This window comes from Clarias gariepinus, chromosome 15 (assembly GCF_024256425.1).
Source record: "Clarias gariepinus isolate MV-2021 ecotype Netherlands chromosome 15, CGAR_prim_01v2, whole genome shotgun sequence".
In the NCBI taxonomy this organism is placed as follows: Eukaryota; Metazoa; Chordata; class Actinopteri; order Siluriformes; family Clariidae; genus Clarias; species Clarias gariepinus.
In genome coordinates, this window is record NC_071114.1 from 4,590,174 (window position 1) to 4,614,046 (window position 23,873).

At 39.5% G+C, this 23,873-nt stretch overlaps 1 protein-coding gene across 1 annotated transcript in view; it reads left to right on the forward strand.

Moving 5' to 3' along the window:
* LOC128543200 (complement factor H-like) overlaps positions 1 to 14,173 on the forward strand; it is a 43,636-nt gene extending 29,463 nt beyond the window's left edge. The window contains exons 13-15 of the mRNA XM_053513567.1: positions 4,334 to 4,336; positions 7,717 to 7,908; positions 13,971 to 14,173. Coding sequence (XP_053369542.1) covers positions 4,334 to 4,336; positions 7,717 to 7,908; positions 13,971 to 14,173 — 398 coding nt within the window. The remainder of the gene's footprint in view (positions 1 to 4,333; positions 4,337 to 7,716; positions 7,909 to 13,970) is intronic.
* The last annotated feature ends 9,700 nt before the right edge of the window (positions 14,174 to 23,873 follow it).

The window sequence follows — 23,873 nt, forward strand, 5'->3', positions numbered from 1 at the left end:
TGATTATAAAAGGCATATTTTTTCTAATATAACCTCTGAATTAAAACTTGTTGCCAGGTGTACGTGCATGTTATTCACAAGTTCTGGACACCTGGCTTTTGTTACACAGTTTCACTAACGACTCCAGACGTTTCGTTGATTTTTTTGTCTCTTGTTTATTTTCAACATCAAAGTACAACGGTTGTTACAGTTTTTTGCATAAATCCACTGTAGTCACGATAAATCGCTTGCTGTGTTCTGTAGCTTCGATAGATTACAGTTACAACAACTCATTTTACTGTATTCCTTTTAGCTTACTGTCTTACGGTCAAAAGCTTGTGTGCTCCACACCTTTCTGTATCCTTCCGTGTCTTAACAACAACTAACAACTAACGTGCGTGATAGACATGAAACTACATAACTGTGAGATGTCACAGAACAACTCATGAAATGATGTCACAATACAAATTATGAGTATGATACTTAATGCTTAATGCTTAACTAATAAACTGAAATAAGATAAACATAACAACAAATCACAAGAATGAAATATGGCCCTTACATTTCCAGCCCCTAATTGACAGGCAGGAAGACTGACAATTACATACATTTTTGTTTTGTTGTTTTTTTTTTTTACAGTTGGGCCACAAAATTTACTATTAGATTAAAATTTGAATTAACTTTCTTAACAATTTAAACATTTGTTAACGGTTTAACTCAAGGTATTCATATCGTTGCGTACCAAATGAAAGGAACATGACTACTTTATAAGGTAATTAACATTCCATTTCACGTATGAGGCACAGCTTATCGATGGGTCTTTCCAGGGTACTGGTTTTAGTTTTGACCAGTACACGTCTCACAAGTTTTTTTTTATCAGGGAACACTTTCGTGATCTGTCCGACGACCCATGAATTTCTTGGAGAAGACTCATCAATTATTAGGACTACGTCTCCAATCGTGAGGTTTTTTCTTACCTGAGACCATTTTTGGCGCTCCTGCAGCAAGGGCAAGTATTCACGCACCCATCGCTTCCAGAATAGGTCGGCAAGGTACTAAATTTGCTTCCACTTACGACGTGCCTAAATGTCCTGGCAAGTTTGGCTGTTTTTTCATCAGCAGCAGGTGGTTAGGTGTTAGGGGCTCCAGGTCTGTGGGATCGTCTGTAGCATAGGTAAGGGGATGGTCATTCATTATAGCTTCCACTTTACACAGGAATGTATGCAAGCTTTCATCGTTTAGTGTTTGTTCTTTTAGTACAGACCTCAAGGTTTTTTAACTGATCTTATCTGCCTTTCCCATATTCCACCAAAATGAGACCCAGCAGGAGGATTAAATATCCATTGTATCCCCTTTTGCATGAGGACGCCTTCAATTTTTGACTGATTCCACTGTTGGATAGCTTTACGCAATTCAGTCTCAGCACCTATAAAGTTTGTTCCATTATCACTTCTCATAACTGACACCTGGTCTCTTCTGCACGTGAAGCGTCGAATAGCATTTAAGCAGGAGTCTGTATCTAATGACTGCGCAACTTCAATGTGCACGGCTCTTGTTGTCAGACAAGTAAACAATACGCCATATCTTTTAACATTACTTCTACCCCATTTGACCTCGAAGGGTCCAAAATAGTCTACCCTTACGTTAGTGAACGGTGGGTGATCTGGTGTTATTCTATCACGTGGCAGTTCTGACATTTTTTGTTCACTATTCTTTGCTCTGATCTTTCTACATGTCACACAACTGGACAGAAACTTTCTCACAAGGGAATTTGCAGTCGGAATCCAGTATTTCTGCCGCAATTTCGAAAGCATATAATTCTTTCCACAATGTCCGACCTGTTCGTGAATGTCTCTTGGAATTATAATTGTAATGTGTGAGTCTTTGGGTATAATGACTGGGTGTTTTACAGTACATGCTCAGGCATTGCAGACCTCCCAAGACGTCCTCCAACTCTTAGCACTCCATCCTAAAGTACTGGATCTAGTTTGGAGAGACAACTGTTTCCTTTTATGGACGCATTACCCTTTTGTAACATGAAAATTTCGTCTTTGAATTTTTGGTTTCGAACGAACTTAATGACTTCGTTTTCTGCCATTGTTAGGTCTTTAATTGTTAGAGACTTATGGTTTTCTGTTATTGAGTTGTTTGCCTGTCCCTTAATCCTTTTTGTTTTCTGCTTAAGCATATCCTTAACACAAAGAATCCAGGCAACGGATCTTTTTTAGCTTGTACCAGTCAGAGTGATAGTTAATCAATTTACTCACGGCATCTGTGCTCTCTGTAGTTTTTACGAGATTCACTGAGGCTGAGTGTTTAATCTCAATGTCCTCCTCTTTCGTCGACAGATCATGAATGTTCTCAGGCCATTTACCCTCTGTTTTTTTAAGAAAGGGGAGACCATGGATCCAATTGTTGTTTTTCATGAATTTTTCACAGGAAACTCCTCTGGAAGCGGCGTCAGCTGGGTTTTTTGAAGTGTTGACATACCTCCACTGCTGTGGCTTGGTTGACTCTCGTATGATGGAGATTCTGTTAGCGACAAAGGTTTTAAAGCAAAGTTTTTCATTAACAATGTATCTCAAGACAGTTGTGCTGTTGGTCCAAAACACAGAGTCCAGCAGTTCTATTTCCAGTTGACCTTTTAACATTTTGTCGTTGTTTACAGCAACCACTGCCGCTGTAAATTCCATTCGGGGGATAGTAGTTTGTTTCAGGCGCGCTACGCGAGAATTCCCCATCATGAATGCACAGTGTGTGAGTCCATCAGCATTTACTAACCTAATATATGAGACGACTCCATATCCCATTTCACTTGCATCTGAGAAGTGGTGAAGTTGTGCTGTAGTTGTAACTCCAAAGTCAAGGCTGCGCTTCGGTTGTTGGGCATTTGAATAGCTGCTTTCTTAAATGGTAGGCCAATGTAGAAGTGATTGTCAGTGAACTGCAGGGAGTTAGTTACAAAGTCTAAAAACTGATAGTTCTCTTGTGACAACTCAGCTTTGTCATCACAGTTCCGTTCAGGAAAGTCATGGTTATACTGTTGTATCAGCATTTGTTCTACACTTTCGATGGAAACTCTGTTGACTGCAACGCTCACTTGCTCATTGTCACACTTGCCTTCCTCGACCAACTCTCGAAGAGGTCCATTTATGGTCCATCCAAGAGCGGTCTTTACTGCATATGGCCCATTGTGCCTGCTGTTAATTACTCGCCATGATTCTAGGAGCCTATGCTCTTTGTTACCTATGAGAATTTCAACTCTAGCATTAATCTGAGGCAATTTTACTTCGCTGAGGTATGGCCACTTATCAATGTCATGCTGTTGTGGAATGTTTTCCACTGAGACTGGGATACTCTTTTGTGTGAACACTTTGGGGAGTTCAACAAAGGTGTTTTCTTCCAGACTACTAATCTCTAGGTCAGTAAGCACGTAACTTTCTACTTGTTTCCTCGCGTTCATGGTGCTTAACATGATGTAAATTTTTTTACCTTGTACGTTTAATCGCCTTGCTAATGACTCTGTACAAAAGGTAGCAGAGCTGTCTGGGTCCATAAAGGCATATACTTTTACTGTCTTGTTACCTTACTTGGACTTTATTTTAACAGGTACTATGGAGAGAATACAGTCATCTCCAGCCCCAGTTCACGCGCTCGTTTCATGACTCACTGTAACGGGCAGTGTTTTAACTGGTTCGGTTTCGTCAGCCTTTCAATCGCTTGAGCTGTGTCATGTGCTGCAATGTGTAGCATGCGAGGATGTTTCTTTGAGCACAACAGACATGTAATTTTCTTTGTGCAGTCTTTGCTTAAGTGTCCTTTTACTAAACAGCAAAAGCAGAATCCATTCTTTTTTAAGAAGTCCAATTTGTCCTTATATGTCTTATCATTAAAATGGTGGCATTCATCTAGGGTATGATCTTTCGCACAGGATGCACAGGGTTTAGTGAAGGCACTAATAACTAATGCACCACTACTCTTTACTGTAATTGAGTCTTTATGATTTTTACCAACCTGTTTTACGCCGGTTGCAAAGCTGCTACCTCTTTTTCCTTCCATTTTGAGCCCTGGAGGAGGTTTGTTGCAGTGTTTTTTATCACTAGTTGAAACGTTCAGGTTGCCGAAAAGTGGGTTGGACATTACAGTTGCTTCTTGCTCTACAAATTCCATCAGCTGCACAAACTTGGGTCTTTTCTGGGTGCGCCTTTCGTGCATGTATGCATGGTTCCTCCATCTTTCACGCAGTTTGTAGGGCAGTTTTGAGACTATAGTCCTCAAATTGGTAGCATTGTCTAGCTCATCCATGTAATCGATGCTTGACATGGTATTGTAACATTTTACTAGAAACAGGGAGAAAGTTGTCAGCGATTTTCCGTCCTCTGACTTTATTTCCGGCCAGTTAAGTGCCTTTTGCATCAGCATTGTAGCGATTATTTGTTTATTTCCAAACTTGTCATGTAACAGTCTCATAGCTTCTGTGTAACCGCGATGTTTTGGCATGAGCTGGCAGCTTGTCACAAGGTCCCTAGGCTGTCCTTTAGTATACTGCTCAAGAAAGAACAGCCTATCCAGATTGCTATCAGTTTTGGTTTCGATGACATGTTTAAAGGCTCTTACAAAGGACGTGAACTCAAGAGGGTCACCATCGAATGAAGGAACGTCGCGCGGAGGTAAGAAAAGTTGCCTCTGACTCACAAACATTTCTGTAAGATCTGCCTGAAGTGGCATCCTACCCTGAGGCTCCACTATGTCAGTGTTGTAAAATGAGTGTTCGTTACCTTGGGTAGGCCGTTCCATTAGGGTGCTTGACATTATGGGTTTGGCACTCACGGGCATGCCTAAGTGGGTTGCTCGGAGGCGTGATGGCAGTTCGAGGTATTCCGTTGCCGAACTGTGGTCGTAGTGGTCGTTGTGCTCCGGTTCAGGGAGGCATGCACCACTCGTTTTGACGACCACGCTCCGTCTCGCAGGATGTTGTTTTTTACGGTTCTGGTAAGAATTTAGTTCAGCATCGGCTATTGCAAGCGCCGTTTCCATTTCCAGCCTTTCCTTTTGTGCCTTTAATTGTGCTTGTTTAGCCTTTAGTTGTGCTTTCAATTGCTCTTCCTCAACCTTTAATTGTGCTTCCTCCAGTTTCAGTGCCTGCCGATCTCTCAAGGTTGCTGCTTTAGCCAGCAAAGCTGCTCTGTTGGCTTCTGCCTTTTTTAGTCTAGCTTTAGATGCTGCTGACGTTAAGGACCTCTTGGATGCCGCTGACGTTACGCTTCCGTGCCTTTGGGGGGCGGGTGTCTTGCGCTCCAGCATTGACACACTGTCGTTTGGCGAAACTTCATCGTCAACTGTTTGGGGCAACTTAAAGCGATTACTAGTTTCCGCAATCCACGACTTTATTCTTACCATGAATTCTGAGCACCGCGTCAATCTAGGTGCTGATCGGTTTCACGCTCTTCATCCTTTGCGCACGATCGCACTGTTACATTGCTTTCAATAAAGTAATTTAGCAGCCCTTCATATTGGCTGCGCTTGGCTTTAACGTCATGCAAATTACAAGCATTGTCCATAAGCGCCTCTAGTTCATTGTATAATACAGTCAACTGACTCCATTTGCCTTCTCTGGCGTTCTTCTGTTCGTGAAGCTTGTCTAGAGAATCGTTTTCGTCGAGCACCATCACCTGCTCAGGTTCGACGATAGCGACGTTGTCCTCGCTGTGTGACATGGTGAAGTTTAAAGCAGGCAAGTCCTCTTGTCGCTTTCGGTTGCTCGTTGGCAGTCGATGCGCGTCTTTGAAATCGCACGCGCGCTCTTTACTCCACGTTCACACTCTTAAATCACTTATCTTCATTTTTGCAGCGGAGCAAGCTTTTGACTTTAAATTGTACGTGCATGTTATTCACAAGTTCTGACGCGTGTCTTTTGTTACACAGTTTCACTAACGACTCCAGACGTTTCGTTGATTTCTTTGTCTCTTGTTTTTTTTCAACATCAAAGTACAACGGTTGTTACAGTTTCTTGCATAAATCCACTGTAGTCACGATAAGTCGCTTGCTGTGTTCTGTAGCTTCGATAGATTACAGTTACAACAACTCATTTTACTGTATTCCTTTTAGCTTACTGTCTCACGGTCAAAAGCTTCTGTGCTCCACACCTTTCTGTATCCTTCCGTGTCTTAACAACAACTAATAACTAACGTGCGTGATAGACATGAAACTAAATAACTGTGAGAAGATGTCTCAGAACAACTCATGAAATGATGTCACAATACAAATTATGAGTATGATACTTAATGCTTAATGCTTAACTAATAAACTGAAATAAGATAAACATAACAACAAATCACAAGAATGAAATATGACCCTTACACCAGGAAAGGACCAGATTTAAAGGCAAAGTGGTAAGCAGTGTTCTCAGGGAATTCCTGTCTACTGTATTCCCAGTATGAACCATAGAATAGCAGTTTAGCAGTAAAGACACATGCAGCTGTTGAATAATTATTAAAAAGATGTTTTTAATAATTTTTAGACTTAAACCATGAAATGCATGTTAAGTACAAGAGTCTGATAACTTTCGAGGTGGTGGCAAGGACATAAATAATAAGTACTGTTCAGCGTTAAGTTACTGTAATATAGCCAAATAGCCAGTTGGAACAGCAAGTCTCACTGAGTTTGGTGCACTGCATTGGTTGATCTGCAACTTACTATTTAATTATCACTCATTTACTTTAAAACATGGGTGCTTTTAGCAAAGTCAGTTTAAACTGGCGTTTTACTAGCACTGGGCTAATAACAAACTTTGATAAGCATGTTCATGTATGGTCTCTTCATTGTTTTATACATCTTGGCATAAAATAGCCTTTGAGTAATACATGCTTTTTTTAAACTGCACAATTGTAATTAATTAGTTATGTGAAACAAATTACTAAAGCTCAGATAAATAAATAAATAAATAAACAAACAATAACTGGCTGATTTCTGTTAGATTGTTATTGTTGTTTGTTTGTTTGTGTGTTTGTCTGTTGTCATTAACATTTGCTGACTTTAGTTACACCCTTGTTGATGATTTGGTGTTTATTACAGCCGATGAAAAACTTGAATGCTCAAAACCTAATATAAAAATAAATAATGCTGTTCTGAGCGGAACAAATGAGAAGGAAACCTACCAGGAAGGTGAAACAGTACAATACACGTGTAAACCTGGCTTTGACTTTCAGAATGAGTCCCATGCCAATTGTTCAAAAGGACAATGGATTTACCCAGAATGCATACAACGTGAGTATTAAACAATCTTTGTTGAAAACAAACATTTGAATGTTTCTTTTAAAATAAATAAATAAAATTCTAAGCAATAACTACTAACCCAGCAATGGCTTTAGCTCTGGGCCCTAACTCCCCATGTCACTCACCACTTGTCACAATAAATTCCAAATAACAGAAAATAACCCATATATATGAGTCTAATAGAAAAAAAAATCACATTTAAGCAGAAATAATATACAAAATGTACATAAACGTGTTTAAATGACATAAAAAATTTGATTTGACTTGGACTTGCAAACTGTAAACACTTCTGCTTTATGTACACAACTCATTTTGTTATTTCTACAGTGAAGCAGTTTAAACTTCAAATTGTCCTTTGTTTGTGGACAAAACTAACCCTTTGTTTGTCCAATGATTGTTTGTTGTCATTTCTATTTGCTGACTGTAGTTACACCCTTGTTAATGATTTGGTGTTTATTACAGCCGATGAAAAACTTGAATGCCCAAAACCTAATAAAAAAATAAATAATGCAGTTCTGAACAAAACAGATGAGAAGGAAACCTACCAGGAAGGTGAAACAGTACAATACAAGTGTAAACCTGGCTTTGACTTTCAGAATGAGTCTCATGCCAATTGTTCAAAAGGACAATGGATTTACCCAGAATGCATACAATGTGAGTATTAAACCATCCTTGTTTAAAACAAACAAAAATAAATACATAAAATTCTTAGCAATAGCAATAACTCCTAAACCAGCAATGGGCTTTAGCTCTGGAACCTAACTCTATGGGGCGCCGTATAGGGCTTAAATCAAACTCCACTCATGCACACACATATGAAACACTTGCATACACATATATGAAACAGTCACACATACATATATACTACAACCCCAAATCAGAAAAAGTTGGGACAGGGTGGAAAATGTAAATAAAAAAAGAAAAAAAGCAAGTTTTTTTTTACATTTTCCTCAAATTATATTTCATTGCAGACAGTATGAACGCAAAATAATTTATGTTTTTCTCTGTCAACATCATTTGATTTGTAAATAAATATAAATTCTTGCCATTCAGGCTTGCAACACATTTCAAAAAAAGATGTGATTTTATAAGGAATCGCCACTAGAGGGTACTGTTTAATTTTTTGTAGTTTTAGTTTGCCAGACTCAGTTTCCCAGAAGACTCAGGGGATGCGGGAGCTCACCTGAACCGAGGCAGGTCATTAAATCTTACATAAATAGCTGGTTAGTCTGGGAAACTGGGTCGAGCATTGAATGTTTGTTTGTATGGACTGTCTATGTGGGCACTTTGTTTTGTATTTTGTTTATATTTTGGTTTGTTTTATATTGTTTTCCTTGATTAAACCTGTACTATAACTTAGAAGCATGTCCTATGGCACTAGTAATATGTAAGTCTTTTGTGTTTAAATGTGTGTGATGCTGACTCGGTCTTGTACAGTCTTGTGTGCGTATCTCCAGGTTGTGTAAGTCTCTCTGTGTCTCTAGCCTCCCTAGTTTCCCTGTGTTTCTAGCCTTTGTGTCTCTAGCGTCTTAGCTCCATGATTAGCTTGTCTGCAAGGTCCTATGTTTTCGTCTGTAAGCCTGTGTTTCGCCATAGAGCTTATCTTCTATGTACCAGGTATTAGAGCCTGTGTGTTTGTCTGTAAGCCTGTGTTTCGCCATAGGGCTTATCCTCTGTGAAACAGGTATTAGAGCCTGTGTTTTCGTCTTTAAGCTTGTGTTTCACCTACTGTATGTGTCTCGCCCTAGTGCCTTGGTGATCTCTAATGCAGGTTATGATGTGCAAGTGTCCGTTATGTTTCTTTGTTACATTTGTTACATTTTTCTTTGTTGTTTAATGTTATTAAAATACCTTTTTTAGTTAAAACACCCCTCTGCGCCTATGCCTGCCTTTTATGCCCACAGCAACACCATCAGCCATTACCACCCCAACGTGACAGATTTGAAACTGGTGATGTTAACAGGTTATTGCAATCATGATTGGGTACAAAAGCAGCATCAAGTAAAGGCCTATTCCTTTAGGAGCAAAGATGGGCAGAGGATCACCAGTTTTCCACCAAGTGTGGGCAAAAATCTTTGAAATGATAAAGAACAACATTTCTCCAAGAAAGATAGGAAGATATTTGAGCATTTCTCTCTCTACAGTGCATAACATAGTGAAAAGAATCAGGGAATCTGTAGAAATTACCGTGCGGAAAGGCCAAGGGCGCAAGCCTAAACTGAATGGCCGTGATCTCCAAACCCTCAGACGGCACTGCATTAAAAACCGTCATTCATTAATAAATGGTATAACTGCGTGGGCTCGGGACTACTTCAGGAAGTCACTCTCAAGCACTACAGTACGTAGTTACATTAGGAAATGCCAGGTAAAACTGTACTGTGTCAAAAAGAAGCCCTACATAAATAGTGTCCAGAAGCGCCGTCGACTTCTCTGGGCTCGGAGGCATCTGGGATGGTCCATTGTGCGGTGGAAACGTGTATTGTGGTCAGACAAATTGGTTTTTCACATCTTTTTTGGAAGAATTGGACGCCGTGTGCTGCGGACCAAAGAGGAAAAGGACCATCCAGAATGTTACCAGGTACAAGTCCAAAAGTCAGGGTCTGTCATGGTATGGGGTTGTGTCAGTGCCTTCGGCAAAGGTAACTTGCACTTCTGCGATGGCACCATCAATGCTGAGAAGTATATCTCAGTTTTAGAAGACAAATTCTGCCTTCAAGGCGACGTTTTTTTCAGGGACGCCCATGCTTTTTTCAGCAAGACAACGGCAAACCACAAACTGCACGCATAACAAAGGCATGGGTGCGTAAGAAGGTGCGGATGCTTGACTGGCCTGCCTGCAGCCCTGATTTGTCTCCTATAGAGAATGTTTGGCGCATTTTGAAACAACAAGTGCGTCAACAAAGACCCCGTACTGTTGCGCATCTAAAACGTTGTTTGCAGAAAGAATGGGACAAACTAACACCTGCAACACTTAGTCCCTTGATTTCTTAAAAGACAGAGGAACTGTACAAAGTGGTAAATGCTGTACTGTCCCAACTTTTTTTGAAATGTGTTGCAAGCCTGAATGGCAAGAATGTATATTTATTTACAAATCAAATGATGTTGACAGAAAAAAACATGAATTATTTTGTGTTCATACTGTCTGCAATGAAATAAAATATGAGGCAAATTTATAACTTGCTTTATCCTTTTTTTTTTTCACATTTTCCACCCTGTCCCAACTTTTTCTGATTTGGGGTTGTACTAACTGCTTAAACAACGACATATGAGACATATACATACACCCAAACTCTCCGTGCACACACACCTATGAGATTCATGCAAATACACACACAAACTCTCCATGCACACACCTATGAGACGCGTGCACACACAACTTTGAGATGCACGCACATACACACACACACAAACTTTTCGTGCACACATACCTATGAGATGCACGCACATACACACACAAACTCTCTGTGTACATACACCCAGGGGCGGACTGGCCATCGGGAGCACCGGGACATTTCCCGGTGGCCTGACAGTCGTTCTGGCCTGCCGGCTGCCGCTGTGCAGACGATCAGCCTGGCATGTGATAGGCTGGTGTATAACTACGAATTAATTGACGGATCTCTCAATCTACGAATCAGGCAATGGAAAGGGAGGGGAAGATTAGAAGATCAGGAGGGAAAATTACACTCCCACATCACATGACCCAACGTCAGCGACGCACTGCCTAATATCTGGCCATATCCAGAGACAGGGTATATCTGACTAAATCGTTCAAAAAATGGAGCGCAAAGGAGGAGCAGAGAGAAAGCGTATAAAAAAAAGGAAAAAAGCCCTGGCTGCAGACGCAGCAAGCTGCTGCAAAATCCCAGCCATGTTCGCCAGTAAGGGAACAGGTCGGTCAAGATTACATCTACATTATATTTATAATAATTTGGCAGACGAACACTTTCATCCAAATCACGTAGATCATCACAATCGATAAAACTAAACCAACAAACGAGTAACAATATGTAAGTGCTGCTGTGCTGTGTCAAGTCTCGTTTCGTCTGAAAAGGTGACGAAGGAAGCAGCAGCAGTAGCACTAGTGCTGTAAATGCTCCTGCTGTTGAGCTAGAGGTGGTGGACAGTTCAGCGTGTGAGTCAGAGCAGGGACCTTCAGGTAAAGTTAAAGATAAGCAAAACTAAACATGCATGCAGCAGGCTATACTTTTTAAACAACATGTGCTTTTTATGATTTATAAGATCAGTAGTAGGACTGTGATTTTGGGGACATACAACTGATGGCTGCACAATTATAGGTACAGATTATTGAACACGCTTATTTCATATTGCAGAGCAACTACATGTGCAGAGTGAGAGAGAGAGAGAGAGAGTAGAATTCAGGGAAAGATTAAGGAGACAGTGGAAGCCTTGATATCTCTTTTGATTATTTTGCCTGTCCACAGTCTAAGGATTTAGATTTTTTTTTTTTAAGTATCACCCAATTCAAACGCCTACTGGTGTACTAGTAGTGCTAATTACTTACTGTTTACTCTTACTGGTCTGTTCCACATAATGCCATAATTGAGTAAACATTGTTATCTGTTACTTACGCTGTCATAGGTTTTGTTAAGTTTATTTGTGTTTGTGTTTCTGATGCATTTGATAAACTAGAGTTGAGCACTGAAAATACATAAAGTGTAAATATTTCAACATGTGAATGTGTCTCTTATTATCTCTTTTAAAAAGCCAATTTTCTATTCGTCATTGGTTTGGTAGTATAAATGGTGTATTCCTAGTGAGTTGTTAAGGGCTATTTTTTTTATTCATTTATATTGCATCTGGTAGTCTACTGTACCTGTTACAATAATAGGGTTAGCCTACAAGTTTATCAGTCCAGTAGATTACATGAATAGGGTGGTGGTGACTGCAGCAGCAGAGGTGGCCTGGGAGTGGAGTCGAATTCCCGGCCTGAATTATTGTCCCAGTCCGCCACTGCATACACCTATAAGACTTTTCTCTTAATTCTCCCTGAATGGTAGTACTGTTTTGTAAACAGCCTGCTGTTGGACAGTTTAGAAGATGGAGTAGGACAGTATAATCACAATGTGTATTCAGAACTCTCCACATAATGTCTGAATATTGCAGCGGCAGAAAACGCAGGTGATGATTTGCAAAAAGAAAATTGAAGCACGGAATCTGTGGCTAATATGTCGGATCATACAAAAAAAGCAATTACTGTTTTGTGAATTGTGTTTCCTCGCCTTCGCTAATATGAACAATAGCTAACTCATCGGAATACTACTTGATTTTCTCCGCTTGATCAAATCCAAATACAGAATCGGAAATTCAAACATTATTCCGACCCTCCATACCACCCACTTTTGTGGTGATAAATAAATCACTTGTTGTCTCTAAACTGTCCATTAACGGTCTATTTAAGAAACGCTACTACTAATCAGGGAGAATAAAGTTCATATTCATTGAAATTACCACTCCCTACACCCTACTCTCTGTGCAGGAAATGTCTGATAAGGGAACTTCACTCTACAGAATTCCATTCAAAGTCACTTCCTTCTTGCGTTACCATGGTAACACAAGCACCTCGGATACCTGTCGCTGCTGCTGTGGAAATTTCACGATACGGACTTTAAATATAGAATATTTATTAAATAACAAAACTGATACCATTAAAAAATATATAACGTATTGAAACGTTTATAACTAACGATTAAGTTATTCGATTAAGTTACATGATGTACGGAGATGTATTTGTTTATTTATTTATTTATTTTTACAGATTACTAGCCTATATAATACGAATGGTTTCTTAATTGAATTAAAATGTAAATTATTGTGTTCTATTTATATGATGTCGTCCTCAATATTAATTATAATAAATATAGAAATTATTTTTCGAGTTAAATTTTTTCACACTCTAGCGATACGTAATGACTTATAAGAAATTATTCATTCCCTTTTCCGCTAAACTGAAGATACGTTGTATACTCGTTCCCTACACCGCTACAGTTCACTTTGTGCGCGTCTCCTAGGTGTGTCTTTGTGTGCGCGCGTCTCATAAGTGTGTGCATGGAGAGTTTGTGTGTATGTACGTGCATCTCATAGGTGTGTGCGTACGGAGAGTTTGTGTATATGTGCGCGCGTCTCATAGGTGTATGTGGGCGCATTTCATATGTAGTTGTTTGTGCAGTTAGTAGTATATATGTATGTGTGACTGTTTCATATATGTGTATGCAAGTGTTTTATAGGTGTGTGTGCACGCATTTTATATGTAGTTGTTTGAGCAGTTAGTACTATATATGTATGTATGTGTGACTATTTCATGTGTATGCAAGTGTTTCGTGTGTGTGTATGAGTAAAGTTTGGTTTAAGCCCTACGGCGCCTCATATAACTCCCCATCTCACTCACCACTTGTCACAATAAATCCCAAATAACAGAAAATAACCCATATATATGAGTCTAATAGAAAAAAATATCACATTTAAGCAGAAGTAATATATTAAATGTACATAAACGTGTTTAAATGACAAAAAAAATTTAATTTGACTTGGACTTGCAAACTGTAAACACTTCTGCTTTATGTGCACAACTCGTTTTGTTATTTCTACAGTGAAGCAGTTCAAACTTTAAACTGTCCTTTTTTTGTGTGTTTGTTTGTTGTCAATAACATTTGCTGACTGAAGTTACACCCTTGTTGATGATTTGGTGTTTATTACAGCGGATGAAAAACTTAAATGCCCAAAACCTAATAAAAGAATAAATAATGCAGTTCTGAACAAAACAGATGAGAAGGAAACCTACCAGGAAGGTGAAACAGTACAATACAAGTGTAAACCTGGCTTTGACTTTCAGAATGAGTCCCATGCCAATTGTTCAAACGGACAATGGATTTACCCAAAATGCATACAACGTGAGTATTAAACCATCCTTGTTTAAAACAAACAAAAATAGATCAATAAAATTCTTAGCAACAACTCCTAAACCAGCAATGGGCTTTAGCTCTGGAACCTAACTCCCTATCTCACTCACAACTTGTCACAATAAATTCTAAATAACAGAAAATAACCCATATATACAGTGGTGTGAAAAACTATTTGCCCCCTTTCTGATTTCTTATTCTTTTGCATGTTTATCACACTTAAATGTTTCTGCTCATCAAAAACCGTTAACTATTAGTCAAAGATAACATAATTGAACACAAAATGCAGTTTTTAAATGAAGGTTTACGTTATTAAGAGAGAAAAAAAACTCCAAATCTACATGGCCCTGTGTGAAAAAGTGATTTCCCCCCTTTTTAAAAAACACCTTAACTGTGGTTTATCACACCTGAGTTCAATTTCTGTAGTCACCCCCAGGCCTGATTACTGCCACACCTGTTTTAATCAAGAAATCACTTAAATAGGAGCTACCTGACACAGAGAAGTAGACCAAAAGCACCTCAAAAGCTAGACATCATGCCAAGATCCAAAGAAATTCAGGAACAAATGAAAACAAAAGTAATTGAGATCTATCAGTCTGGTAAAGGTTATAAAGCCATTTCTAAAGCTTTGGGACTCCAGCAAACCACAGTAAGAGCCATTATCCACAAATGGCAAAATCATGGAACAGTGGTGAACCTTCCCAGGAGTGGCCGGCTGACCAAAATTACCCCAAGAGCGCAGAGACAACTCATCCGAGAGGCCACAAAAGACCCCAGGACAACATTTAAAAAACTGCAGGCCTCACTTGCCTCAAATAAGGTCAGTGTTCACGACTCCACCATAAGAAAGAGACTGGGCAAAAACGGCCTGCATGGCAGATTTCCCGGGTGCAAACCACTTTTAAGCAAAAAGAACATTAAGGCTCGTCTCAATTTTGCTAAAAAACATCTCAATGATTGCCAATACTTTTGGAAAAATACCTTGTGGACCGACGAGACAAAAGTTGAACTTTTTGGAAGGTGCGTATTCCGTTACATCTGGCGTATAAGTAACACAGCATTGCAGAAAAAGAACATCATACCAACAATAAAATATGATGATGGTAGTGTGATGGTCTGGGGTTGTTTTGCTGCTTCAGGACCTGGAAGGCTTGCTGTGATAGATGGAACCATGAATTCTACTGTCTACCAAAAAATCCTGAAGGAGAATGTCCGGCCATCTGTTCGTCAACTCAAGCTGAAGCGATCTTGGGTGCTGCAGCAGGACAATGACCCAAAACACATCAGCAAATCCACCTCTGAATGGCTGAAGACAAACAAAATGAAGACTTTGGAGTGGCCTAGTCAAAGTCCTGACCGGAATCTTATTGAGATGTTGTGGCATGACCTTAAAAAGGCGGTTTATGCTAGAAAACCCTCAAAATATTCACTTGCTGCCTTATACACCTCACCTAACATGTTATTCAATATCAATGTTATCTTTGGTCATAATCAGAAGTTAAAGTAAGGGTTTGCATGTCATTGAACCTTAAACCCAATGTAGTGGTGCAGTTCTTCATTACTAGACATAAATCTATACAGGACTGCAAGGTATGCCTCGACTTATAGTATGTGTTGGGTTAAACCTTGTAGCTTTGACATTGTGGATTAGAAAAATCCATTATTGCCTATTATTATCAATGTGTGTGCATGTGTGTGTTTAGGTGTGTGTGTGTGTGTCTTTGTGTGTGTGTGTGTGTGTGTGTGTGTGTGTGTGTGTGTGTGTGTGTGTGTCTGTGTGTGCATTACAAGCCCCGCCATTTATGCCACTCCTAACATTTACTGATTTTCCTGAAAAATAATTGGTCATAGAGGCGGCCTTTCCTAGTAGTACTGCTGAATTAAACCTTACACACCCAGGGAAGAAATTGATTTAAAAGTAAAGGGCCACAGTGATAACAGGTCACCAGACCTACAGTAGGACTGACCATCTCATGAAATAGACTTGAAGAATTCTATGGACCATCAGATGTTATAGATCATGCATTGCTTAAGAAACTGGACATTTTTTTTTTTCAGACTAAGCAGCTGACACTGCTTATCAAAGTACAAGAGCTGGTTGACATTCTTCTGAAAATTAAAGTGTAATAAAGAGAACCAGTATGTCCTTAGACTCACTTACTTAGACTCTGCTTATGGTGTGAGAGCAGTAGTAGTGCATACAGTTGGCAATACATTTTAAATAGAGGCTTAGCGGTTAGCACTGTCGCCCTGCGACTCCAGGGTCCGGGGTCGATTCCTGACCAGGTTCGATTCCCGCCTTTATGTGCATGGAGTTTGCATATTTTCCCCATGCTTGGTGGGTGTATTCTGGTTTCTTCCCATAGTCCAAAGACATGTAGATTAGGCTAATGGGCGTTCTCAAATTGTCTGTAGTGTGTGAATGAGTGTCTGAGTGTGTGTATGAATGTGCCCTGCAATAGGTTGGCACCCTATCCAGGATGTCCACCTCGTGCCCTGTGTATAGGATTAAGTGGTAGAGACTATGAAATAATGAATTTACCCTGTAATATAGGACTTAGCAGTTATTGATGAGCTCAATAAAAATGTATTTACAGTTTTACGAGCATGCAGAAAGCCATTTCTATTTTGCCTTATGAACACCACCAAGGAATAGTTAATTTTATTATGTATACTCATTGATCTGCTATGACATTACAACATAAAACAGTAAGTGCAATATTGTACACATTTTCCATAAGTCCACAAGACCCTTGGGGCTGTGTTGTGGGGTCTGGCACCAGGACGTTGGCAATGGATCATTTGAATGCTGTGGGTTGTGGGGATCAGACACGTTTGTCTGGCGCCTTTCATGGGTCATCACCTTGGGTAGCATTGGGTAGCATTAAGGGTACAGCACGTAAAAAGAGCTCAAGAAGTTTGTCATGTTCTTATCACTCCTTGCCTTTGGTATTGAGATTAAAAGATGAATATGAGAAGATATAACATTATTATAATTTCTGCCGTTATTTTTCATTATTAATTTGACGTGTTAACAACATGGCACCTTTTTATTTGAACCCCTTTTCAATGATCAAAAATATTTAAACGTGACTTTTTTTTACATGTGATTCTTGTTTCTGAGGTGTGCCCTGTTAGTAGATTATTTAAACCATCCATTCTCGAACATTTCCAATGAAGCCCAGTTTTAATCTGTGCAGCCCATGTAAACCTTTAATCCAATGAAAGCTGAAAGTCTAATTTGTGATGTACTATTCATGTTTTAAACTCAAGCCCAGTATACTGTATACATTTTTTTAAGTGTTTAATATCATTACATTTAAGCAAAAACAATGTTCCAAATTTACATAAACATTTTATTATGCTAAGAAAAAAAAGAGATTATATCACATGTAACAATGGAATAATCCATTATGACTGTCCAGTGACAGAAGGAGTAGAGCTGTACTGACATTGCAAAAATAATAATACGATAGCAAATAGCAGCCACTATAAAATGCACATACAGTATATGGTGAGATTACAGTTGTTATTTTATCAGTCTACATTCAGGTTCATAATATATAATTCATAAATATTGAAACAATGATCCTTTTTTGTTTAAGGTTTTTTTGGCACTTGGCCATTTGGGGGTAAACAATGAAACAGATAGCTCACAAGCAGATGTGTGGCCAGGTGTGACCTGTTCCCTCATTACTCCATGACTAATTAAGCAAATAAAAGGTCTGGAGGCGGTTTTGTGTGTTACATAAGCATTTGGTAGTTGGTCACACGAACTTGCCAAAAAGGCGTCTATGGAAGTGAACCTTTTCACAACTTTTCTAGTCAAGTCTAGAGCACCAAAAGTTTATCTAGGAATATATGAGATGTTCATTTCTGGCCAAGTTAGTCACCTGCTCTCCTCCTAATAAAGCATTATCTTCATATACTGAAGAATTTATGTTTAAAGATTTAGCAGATGCCCTTATCCAGAGTGACTTACATAAGTGCTCTGAACTTTTCATCACTAAATATATCCACTGATTTACTAGGTTACTGACTATAGGTACCATCAGTCACTGACTGTTGGTGATAATTTTTAGGGGGAGTTAACCTAAATAACTAAGAAACAATTATTTAATAACTTAAAGACTGTCAGTGTACAGACATCTACAGAACAGACTGTGCAGACTGTAGAGACTTTATCGCGGCTGTACAGACATCTAAAGAAATGTTGTCCCATCACCTGGGTGCCAGAACAGAAAATAGATGAATGTCTTTCTCAATCCCTGAGAGATGGTGGTACTAGTCGAGCAGTGCTGGAGGATCTGAGGGAATTTGATGCAGTGCAGGGTCTGAGAAGTTAACGTAAGTGCTGGGCCATTTTTGGCTTTGTTCAAGTTCAAGTAGGCTTTATTGTCACTTCAACCATATACAGTTAGTACACAGTGAAACGAAACAACGTTCCTCCAGGACCAAGGTGCTATATGCAACATAAACTTACAACATAAATTAACAGAGAAACTAAATGGCTAACTAAGCGGCCTAGTTAGCTGGCTAGCAGAGACTGGACAGATAGTCCTAACATAAATTACAACATAAATTAACAAAAAATTAACTAAAACTAACTAACTAAAGAAGACTATCTACAGGTTTTACAGACAACAGACAACATAAAGTGCACGTGCAAACGAGCAACAACAAAGTGACAGTGCGACAACATCGACATATTAGAACATAAAATATGGTGTTGAGGTAGTAAACACAGCAGCAAGAATTGAGGAATTAGTGCAAAAATTAATGAATATTGTGCAAAAGAGATAAACAGTGAAGCATTTACAGATTTGTGTGTACGATAGTTTGGTAGTGTAGGTCAGTGTGTCTGTGCTTGTGTTGATTAGTCAGTCCAGTCTCAATGTTTTGATGTAGTTGAGTTAAGCTAAGTGATAATGTTTATGTGTGTGTGTATCTGTGTGTGTGTGTGTGTGTGTGTGTGTGTGTGTGTGTGTGTGTGTGTGTGTGTTTATCAGTTCAGTCCCTTTTTGTTGAAGAGACGAATGGCTTGTGGAAAAAAACTGTTGCACAGTCTGGATGTGTGTGCCCGAATGCTTTGGTACCTTTTTCCAGATGGCAGGAGTGTAAAGTGTGTGTGAGATGGGTGTGTCCGATCAGCCACAATGCTGGTGGCTTTGCGGATGCAGCGTTTGGTGTAGATGTTTTCAATAGAGGGAAGAGAGACCCCGATGATCTTCTCTGCTGTCCTCATTATCCGCTGTAGGGTTTTGCGATTCAATATGGCACAATTCCCAAACCAGACAGTGATGCAGCCGCTCAGGATGCTCTCGATAGTTCCTCTATAGAAGGTGGTCAGGATCGGTGGTGGAAGCTGGGCCTTTCGGGGTCTTCTCAGAAAGAAGCTGGGCTTTCTTGTGCAGGGAGCTGGTGTTGAGGGACCAGTTGAGGTCCTTCTCCAGGTGGACACCCAGGAATTTGGTGTTTATGACAATCTCCACAGAGGAGCCGTTGATGCTCAGCGGAGAATGGTCGCCTCGTGTCCTCCTGAAGTCAACAACCATCTCCTTTGTCTTGTCAACATTCAGAGACATGTTGTTGTCGTAACACCAGTCCGTTAGCCTCTGCACTTCCTCTCTCTACGCTGACTCGTGGTTCTTGCTAATGAGACCCACCACGGTCGAGTCATCAGCGAACTTAATGATGTGATTCGAACTGTGTATTGCTACACAGTCGTGAGTCAGCAGTGTGAACAGCAGGGGACTAAGCACACAGCCTTGTGGGGCCCCAGTGCTCAGTGTGGTGGTGCTGGAGGTGCAGTTCCCGATTCGTACTGACTGAGGCCTTCCGGTCAGAAAGTCCAGTATCCAGTTGCAGAGGGAGGTGTTCAGGCCCAACAGGCTCAGCTTCCCGATCAGTTGTTGGGGATGATAGTGTTGAAGGCAAGCATCAGTGTTTTGAATGTGATATGGGGGCCAGGGGTAGCTCAGTGGTTAAGGCATTGGACTACGGTTCGGAAGATCCTAGGTTCAAACCCCACAACCACCAAGTTGCCACTGTTGGGCCCTTGAGCAAGGCCCTTAACCCTCAACTGCTCAGATGTGTACTGAGATAAAAATGTAAGTCGCTCTGGATAAGAGCGTCTGCCAAATGACTAAATGTAAATGTAAATGTAAATATAGGCAGGTACAGGAAGCCAGTGGAGGGATCGTTCACTTACCTGGGGAGAAGATAACAACAGGATGCGCGATAGCACCAGGATGCGTTAGGCGTGTGTGTCACTGGGGAAAAGATGGCACCAAAATGCGCTATGGACAAGACCACAGAGGCAGTGTGATGCTTTGGACAAAGTTCTGCTGGAAACCCTTGGATTCTGCCATTTATGTAGTAGATTATTTGACATGCACCACAGCCCTGAACACTGTTGCTGATTTTTATTTTTATTTTTCTGGTGAAATTATGGCAGGAGGCAGTGTTTTTCAAGGGAGTATTGGACTGAATCATCATTTATTACAAGATTTTCTTCATTCAGTTAGATTTCAGTAGTCATTTAAATAGGTTAAGCTTTTATTGCTCAATTAGCTCATATATGGTATCTTTAGGTTCTCTGTGACTGGCAATAAATTTGACACTGTGGGAGTTTCTTATTTCTTATTCCATTATTGTGAATTGTGTTGAATAAAAAAAGCTTACCAATAAACAAACTAATCAAATCATCAATTAAACAAACATTAAACTAATTAAACAATATCAAATCACCAGCAAGGGAGGATCTAATGTCAAAATGGTTTTAAACATTAAGGTCAAACTCTTGAATAAAAATTAATTAATGCGAATTAATTGGCCACCAACTGGTGCAATGGTAAAGTGCTCGCCCTATCATCCGGAGAACACGAGTTCGATTCCCTAGTGATGCTATAACCTCTCGCAGCCGGAGGCCAGGAAGAGGTGATTTGCAGAGAACTTTCCAATGGGAAGGATAAGAGGTACTTAGTGCTCCCACATTAATCACGGCCAATCAGGTGAGCTCACACGAACGAATAGTGCTGTCCTCTGTCCTGAGTGTATTACACTGCCCCCAGCGGTGCATAAGTGAGCCGTTAGAAAAGATGCAGTCGGCTGGCGTCATGTGATAGTCTTCGACCCTCCTGACTGTAGTGGTAGTAGTAGCCTTAATGTGGAGCACCCTAGTGATGGGAAGGAATTGGATGTGACTAAATTAGGGAGAAAATCAGTGGGAGAGATGTATATTAATTTATGATTTTAACTTTGCCATATGAAAATGAACTAGATTTCTTTCTCAAAATGATTCCTTTTAATAACCATTACAGTAAAACTAACAATTTGCAGCTAAATAAAGGAATACAGGACATGGATTCCCTCATTTAAACAATAAAGTTAGCTATGGGCGACACAATGATTTAGCAGTTAGCACTAAATTTGATATTTCTAAGATGCACATGACTGGGTGTGTGTGCATGCTTATGCCTGGGGATAAGTCTAGGGGATGGAGCAAGTCCAACCTTGTTTACCCAGGGATAGGCTCCAGGTTCCCCATGACACTAGATGGGTTAAGCAGTATAGATGGATTGATGGATGAAGTTAGTTGTACTTTATACTCCATATTGCCAGCCCCAACCCTAAGGAAATGGGTGGATTGTGGGAGGAAGAACGTCAAACCCATCATATAAAAACAGAAATCAAATTTTGCTCTTTAGTTACAACCAATATGGTATTTTCCATAGATTTAAAAAATATCAAACTAAACATTCTGTTGGTTTTTATTTCAGAAAACTGAAAACCTCAGCGGATGAAGCAACTCCCAGTCAACAATTACTGTTTGGAGACAAAGAAATAGTCACAGAACATGGTCAATTTATAATATTTTTGTCATTCAAGAACCTATTGAAAACATTTTTACAGCAGTAAAATTTTTTACTGCTTTTGTGTATTAAAATTCTAGCAGAATTTGAATCCTGCAAAAATACCACATTGAGTTTTTTGAGGTAATTAGCATTTCAAAGGGTATGAGCTTCTATGCACAGTACTATAATGTTTCTTTTTGAATTATGAATTTATCTCAACTGAGGATTGTTTTTGTTTATTATTCAGGCAATCAATAAAATATTTTGGACAATTTTCTCTGCATGGCATTCTTTTCAGTGTTGAGTTATGTGCACAGTGAGAGGTTAATACCAAAATTGTCCACACTGTTTTTCTGATTTTAGACATTATGCATGATTTTGTCCTCGACCATTTTTTTTTCTTGTCCAATATCAAGTGACATGCAATATTACAGTGTGATGTTTGATTACAATATGCTTTTTTTGGTCATGTAAATACATCAAGTAATATGAATTTGAGTATGAATAAAAGAGTATGAATTCTATTTGGAGCACATATAAATAATTAAATAAATAAATAAATAAATAAATAAATAAATAAATAGTTTTTTTTCACAAGTTGCACATCATATGAAAAAAAAACGATGTCTTAAACTTATGCATCTGCCATGCGCCAGGTACCAATATTAACTCACTCACATTCTATACCGCTTTATCCTATATTCAGGGTCGCGGAGACCTCGAGCCTATCCCAGGAGACTTACAGTAGGGCACAAGGCAGGGTACACCCTGGACATGGTGCCAATCAATCGCAGGGAACACACACTTACACACTACGGGCAATTTGGGAACATCAATTAACCTTACCTACATGTCTTTGAAATGTTGGAGGAAACCGGAGTAAACAGAGGAAACCCACCAAGCATGGGGAGAACATGCAAACTCCATGCACACAGAGACGGGAATAGAGCCTGGCCTGGAATCGAACCCAGACCCTGAAGGTGCAAGTGCTAACCACAACACCACTATGCCCCCCACCAATATTTACAATTATGTAAAATATTTTCAGTGTGTAAGTGAATGTATAAAATGTCCCAAGTCCCAAGAATTGGCCTCACTGGTTTCAATGAATCAGTCCAGACGCAAGATGATAAAAATGGCTGTCCTGAAAGGTGTCTTAATAGTGAATAATTTTAATGTCGGAAAATCCTCAATAAGGCAGAATTCACAGTCGAACATGGCTCTGATACAAAATAGCGTCCATTCAAGCGCACGGTAAACACTATATAGCAATAGCCCTCCTTTGACATATTCCCGGGCAACCTTCAAACAAAATCAGCTGACCCGACTGCGTCTGCATCAGGTATTCCCCTTGCAATTTAAAGGCACAGTCTCGCGAGACTATAATGTTTAGGGTTACATTTTAAATTACCTTTCATTTTATTTTCTTACTATTTCATTTTCATTCTGTTTACTTAAATCAACACTACAAAATGCAGCCAAGTGCAAAACAAATATACTCATACATACACACAATTCAATAGGCATTCAAGATCTTACAAGAAATGTCCCACACTCCTAATTCCTACAGTTTTGACAGGACATGTGGTGGGCTTTATGTGTAGATGTCAACATTGTCGAATTTATAAAGCAGGTTAGTTGTGAATTAACACACTCAGCAGCCATGGCCAACCCTGACCCTGCTTGGCTCAATTTAATAAATCCTTTCAACCACACATTTTTGTGATATCACGCTTATAGTCTCAGATAGACAGAGATGTGGATGAACAAGCAAAGCTCTTTTCATTACTGATTATTTTAGCAATATGACATTATATTTCACCATTCTGGTCTTAGTGTGAAACTA